The sequence below is a fragment of the Rhinoderma darwinii genome (genome assembly GCF_050947455.1).
Source record: "Rhinoderma darwinii isolate aRhiDar2 chromosome 4 unlocalized genomic scaffold, aRhiDar2.hap1 SUPER_4_unloc_1, whole genome shotgun sequence".
NCBI classification, from domain to species: Eukaryota; Metazoa; Chordata; class Amphibia; order Anura; family Rhinodermatidae; genus Rhinoderma; species Rhinoderma darwinii.
The window spans coordinates 300,530-306,529 of record NW_027461753.1 but is presented as its reverse complement, the minus strand read 5'-3'; the positions used below and the strand labels follow the sequence as shown (position 1 = coordinate 306,529).

Genomic DNA, 6,000 nt, shown 5'->3' with positions numbered 1-6,000 from the left:
TAGGTGACCCCGAACTGTACTTGCAATTTCCTGTCCGACCTATTGGTTATATTTAGGTCTAGAAGTGCCCCCCCTCTTGTAGTGTCCTGCCCCAGTTGTGGGGGGTAATTGTCTTATATTCTGTATATTATAACCGGTTTCCTTTGTAGGACCTGCAGGTTTCTTCCTCCCAGTTTAGGGTAGTTGAAGTCCCCCATAATAATCTCTTCATTGTTGATTTTCTGCTTCTTCCATTAGACTTGGAGACTTAGGGGTTTGTTCGATCAGTATTTTATTATTATTTTTTGTCCCGCCCCAGATTTCCACACATAGACTCCACATGATCACGCAGGATCGGCTTTAGGAAGGAATTTTCATATAAACATTTGCTGAGCAGCGCCAGTCACTTACCACATATTAAACGGTTGCAACATTTATATATATATATATATATATATATATATATATATAAATAAATAAATAAATAAATAAATATATAAAAAAAGACAATTTCAGTCTAAATTAAAACATAAAAAGTCCGGAAATCACTTAAAACAATATTAAAAACATACATTTTATTGAGTTTCTGGGCTGAAAGCAGCTGGATCGTCGGTACCGCAGAGGGATCGCCGGTGCAGCAGAGGGATCGCCGGTGCAGCAGAGGGATCGTCGGTGCAGCAGAGGGATCGTCGGTGCAGCAGAGGGATCGTCGGTGCAGCAGAGGGATCGTCGGTGCAGCAGAGGGATCGTCGGTGCAGCAGAGGGATCGTCGGTGCAGCAGAGGGATCGTCGGTGCAGCAGATCATCAGTGACTGTCACAGTCATAAAACCACAGAACTGCATATTAATAAGCGCTTCTCCCTGATAGTGGGTGGGGGGGGGTCTCATCCAGTAGAATGCAAGAAAGCTGCTGCATGACCAGAACCAATGCCCCTCGACACGCAAAATATGGTGTATTAAGTACGAGGCAGTGGTTGTCAGAAAGTCATGCATCAGCACAATACGTGGTAGGTTTATCTCCTAAGGCTGCTCATCATGGACTAGGTGGTGGATCTGCAGTCTGGTCCTCCTCATGTACAAGGTGGTGGATCTGCAGTCTGGTCATCATGGACTAGGTGGTGGATCTGCAGTCTGGTCCTCCTCATGGACTAGGTGGTGGATCTGCAGTCTGGTCATCATCATGGACTAGGTGGTGGATCTGCAGTTCGGTCATCATCATGGACTAGGTGGTGGATCTGCAGTTCGGTCATCATCATGGACAAGGTGGTGGATCTGCAGTCTGGTCCTCCTCATGGACTAGGTGGTGGATCTGCAGTCTGGTCATCATGGACAAGGTGGTAGATCTGCAGTCTGGTCATCATGGACAAGGTGGTAGATCTGCAGTCGGGTCCTCCTCATGGACTAGGTGGTGGATCTGCAGTCTGGTCATCATCATGGACTAGGTGGTGGATCTGCAGTCTGGTCATCATCATGGACTAGGTGGTGGATCTGCAGTCTGGTCCTCCTCATGTACAAGGTGGTGGATCTGCATTCTGGTCATCATGGACAAGGTGGTGGATCTGCAGTCTGGTCCTCCTCATGGACTAGGTGGTGGATCTGCAGTCTGGTCCTCCTCATGGACTAGGTGGTGGATCTGCAGTCTGGTCATCATCATGGACTAGGTGGTGGATCTGCAGTCTGGTCATCCTTATGGACTAGGTGGTGGGTCTGCAGTCTGGTCATCATCATGGACTAGGTGGTGGATCTGCAGTCTGGTCCTCCTCATGGACTAGGTGGTGGATCTGCAGTCTGGTCCTCCTCATGTAGTAGGTGAGGGATCTCAGAGGCTGGTGTGGAGATAGAAGCTCATCTCCAGGGATTGGCCATAGTTACACAGTAGGTGGTGGATTTCCAGTGACTTTCTTTACATTAGGATTACTAGGCAATAGTCCACGTCATAACGTAAATGATGTATGAGGTGACCGATCACCACAGAATGTGATCAGACTGCAGTGCTGTGGAAAGTATTTGCCCCTTCCAGGTATATTCCCTACTGTTGCATATGTGTCACGTTGAGGAGTTTTCGATCTTCATTAACTTGATCTAATAAGACATTTTCTTTGATGACATCACAATCACTTTTTCGTCGGTGACTTTGGACATTGATAATTTGGCTCCTAACTCATGTAATGGTTTGAATTTTAGAACTCGTTTAGTGCGACAGACATGTAATAATAGAGGGTAGGATGGGGCCACCGCTGGAGTACGTGACAGCTCTCCATAGACTCGGCCTGGCCTGATGACTGTCACACAATGCTGGAAATGGTAATCGGACTTCCATAGGAGCCCTGTGCACTGGAGGGATTGGACGTGATCCATGGCTGCGTGTCGTACGATACAGAGAGGTGGGACAGCTGTATATCCCGGGGCTGCGGCTCACGCACAAACATTCAGCTCCAAAGTCCAGGAGAGGGGTCATGGGACTAATAAATAAGTGGAGGCTTCACCCGCAGATCCTGTGGGTCTTGACACATGGCTACACTCAGCAGTCCATGTTGCATTCATCGCCCTCGTACCATTCAGAAGGTGCGTCAGTGCCAAAGAAACGGTCACCAAAGTTACCTGCGGAGGCATTCAATGACAGGTTAAGTGTCCATATTCTCACGAGCCAGAACTTATAGGACACAGCATACGTCTGTCTCCTTCTAGGATGACAATGGATGGAACCCCACCCCAATAAAGAGAAACACAAGAGAAGTTTACGGGACAAACGAAGTAGCGATTCTCACCAATTCCGGGGATTATATGAAACTCCTGGTTGACCCGTTTATCCACAGCAGTGGTGATGATGCGGACTCGAGGGAAAGCGTAGGCCACGGAGTGCACACCCATTTCTGCCATCAACAAGGAAATCAAGAAGATTTTGTCCTCTTGGACATCATGATCCTAGAAGATCAGAGGGCACCAACGGACATCACATGATGGTGAAAACAGGCGACCATCACCCACAACATCAGATAACGGCAGAATATACATGGAGGCCAGAAATATCGGGCGCATCACAGGGATGATGACCTACCAGGAGAACACGTATGGCCATCATGGCGGCAGCCCCGGTTGACACGGTACTGTCCATCAGGATGACATAATCTTCGCTGATCTCCTTGGGAAGCCGCAGGTAATGAAGCTGCGGAAAGTACAGACACGAGGTTGAGCGGATGAGGGGGGGGGGGGCAGTGACACCCGCTCCCTATCTCCATATATACTGCTCTACAGCTCACCCTCCCGTGACCATACATTTAGCACGCCGCTTAGCAGAGCCCAGTAGTAGGTCGGCTTACATACAGGTAACGTCTTACTCTCACCTCTGGTTCTCCAGTATTGTGGTTGGTCTGGATCAGGATCTTGCCTAGTCGGATGTCCTTACACACAGCGGTGATGGCCTGTTCCATGGTCTCCCCAGCTCGGAGAATAGAGACCGCTGTGATCTATAATAAGAGGAACACGCCATGATGCCAAACAACTCAAAATCCAGGACCGTCACCCAATACACCTGGAAACATCCAATATTCCTATCAGTACATGGAAATGGCATCGCTAACAGGGCAGGGGGTCGCGTCTGTTCAGCTCCAGGCATTTTGCCAAGGTGGCAACTAGGTGATCTGAGTAGTATTTCTCCCATTACTCCAGGGGTATCCACTGACATGGCGAGACAATGGAATTCATGCTGGGTGGGTTATCATCAGCGAATGTGGAGAAACCCGCTCCCCACAATAATTACCCGCTGACGATGGAACCTTTTACCCTGATATGACGTTCCCTGTGGAGTCTCCACCGTGACGTGCTGAAAAAGGAGACAAGTCAAATGATATGGTTACTACAGGAAAAGGATCCGCGATCAGAAACGGGAGGAGAGCTGTCAGTACAGACACTTATCACCTACATCGAGGGGGAGGAAGGAGAGCGCGTGCTCGATCAGGAGACGCATCAGACGCTTGGAGTAGAAGATGAACTCGTCTCGGTTGGTGTCCTTGTTCCTGGGTGGAGTAGTCTTATATTATTGCTGGTGGTGACACCGGTGAGGAGCGGTATATACAGGTAGTGGAGGTCTCACCTGATAATGGTGTGCATGCCACGCACTTGTGGGGTACTCTGAAGAACGCTCAGGGTATCCGGAAGAGGCTGTCCTTGATGAGCAGAAGCCAGTGCCGCTCTGATAACAAGAGGGGTGAGGGGAGTCAGACCCACCACAAAAAACAGGGAGCAAAGCAAAGACATGCACTATAAAATAACGCTATGCCGCGCCTTTATATCCCTACCCCATAGACCTGGTGTGACTCCATGTCTTCTCACTCACACCCACTGCCCTAAACCAAGTCCGTTGTGAAGGTTCAAAAGACACAATAATGAAGCCGAGAGGAGAGGATACCCCACGGAGCCTCACCACATCTTCCTTTACTACCAAATACTATTCCCACTCCAGTCATGCGGAAACATCACAAACATTGCCTTGTTGTAGCAGTGGACTTGTGACTGGAAATCTGTAACAACCTCAACCAGTGAAGCCAGACCACGCTAGGTTCAACATCTCCTCCTGAAGTTGTGCAATCAATCCACAAAGAAACCATCCATGCTCCACCTGTGCATCCAAGAATTACTGTAGGCAGAACAAGACAACGACCAGCCCGACAACTCCCAACATCTACAAGATAACAACCACCAGTCCCCATCACCAAATAACTACAAGAGAACAACCACCAGTCCACCATCACTACAAGATAACAACCACCAGTCCTCGTCACTACAAGATAACAACCACCAGTCCTCGTCACTACAAGATAACAACCACCAGTCCCATCACTACAAGATAACAACCACCAGTCCCCATGACTACAAGATAACAACCACCAGTCCTCACCACTGCAAGATAACAACCACCAGTCCTCACCACTGCAAGATAACCACCACCAGTCCTCACCACCCATCACTACAAGATAACAACCACCAGTCCACCATCACTACAAGATAACAACCACCAGTCCTCGTCACTACAAGACAACAACCACCAGTCCCCATCACTACAAGATAACAACCACCAGTCCTCATCACTACAAGATAACAACCACCAGTCCTCATCACTACAAGATAACAACCACCAGTCCTCATCACTACAAGATAACAACCACCAGTCCCCATCACTACAAGATAACAACCACCAGTCCTCATCACTACAAGATAACAACCACCAGTCCTCATCACTACAAGATAACAACCACCAGTCCTCATCACTACAAGATAACAACCACCAGTCCCCATCACTACAAGATAACAACCACCAGTCCTCACCACTGCAAGATAACCACCACCAGTCCTCCCCACCCATCACTACAAGATAACAACCACCAGTCCTCGTCACTACAAGATAACAACCACCAGTCCCCATCACTACAAGATAACAACCACCAGTCCTCATCACTACAAGATAACAACCACCAGTCCCCATCACTACAAGATAACAACCACCAGTCCCCATCACTACAAGATAACAACCACCAGTCCCCATCACTACAAGATAACAACCACCAGTCCCCATCACTACAAGATAACAACCACCAGTCCTCACCACTGCAAGATAACCACCACCAGTCCTCACCACTGCAAGATAACCACCACCAGTCCTCACCACCCATCACTACAAGATACCAACCACCAGTCCTCATCACTACAAGATACCAACCACCAGTCCTCATCACTACAAGATAACAACCACCAGTCCCCATCACCCATCACTACAAGATAACAACCACCAGTCCTCATCACTACAAGATAACAACCACCAGTCCTCATCACTACAAGATAACAACCACCAGTCCTCATCACTACAAGATAACAACCACCAGTCCTCATCACCCCCCACTACAAGATAAAAACCACCAGTCCTCATCACCCCCCACTACAATATAACCACCAGTCCCCATCACTACAAGATAACAACCACCAGTCCCCATCACTACAAGATAACAACCACCAGTCCTCATCACC

At 48.5% G+C, this 6,000-nt stretch overlaps 1 protein-coding gene across 2 annotated transcripts in view; it reads right to left on the bottom strand.

The window, feature by feature from the left end:
* Nucleotides 1–534: 534 nt before the first annotated feature.
* Nucleotides 535–6,000, bottom strand: part of LOC142683582 (uridine-cytidine kinase-like 1) — a 46,672-nt gene continuing 41,206 nt past the window's right edge. For both annotated transcript variants that reach the window (XM_075847428.1, XM_075847429.1), the window contains exons 9-15: nt 4,073–4,171; nt 3,902–3,995; nt 3,740–3,802; nt 3,324–3,446; nt 3,038–3,145; nt 2,748–2,904; nt 535–2,580 (exon numbers count right to left, since the gene is read on the bottom strand). In XM_075847428.1, coding sequence (XP_075703543.1) covers nt 2,501–2,580; nt 2,748–2,904; nt 3,038–3,145; nt 3,324–3,446; nt 3,740–3,802; nt 3,902–3,995; nt 4,073–4,171 — 724 coding nt within the window. In that variant the 3' untranslated portion in view covers nt 535–2,500. The remainder of the gene's footprint in view (nt 2,581–2,747; nt 2,905–3,037; nt 3,146–3,323; nt 3,447–3,739; nt 3,803–3,901; nt 3,996–4,072; nt 4,172–6,000) is intronic.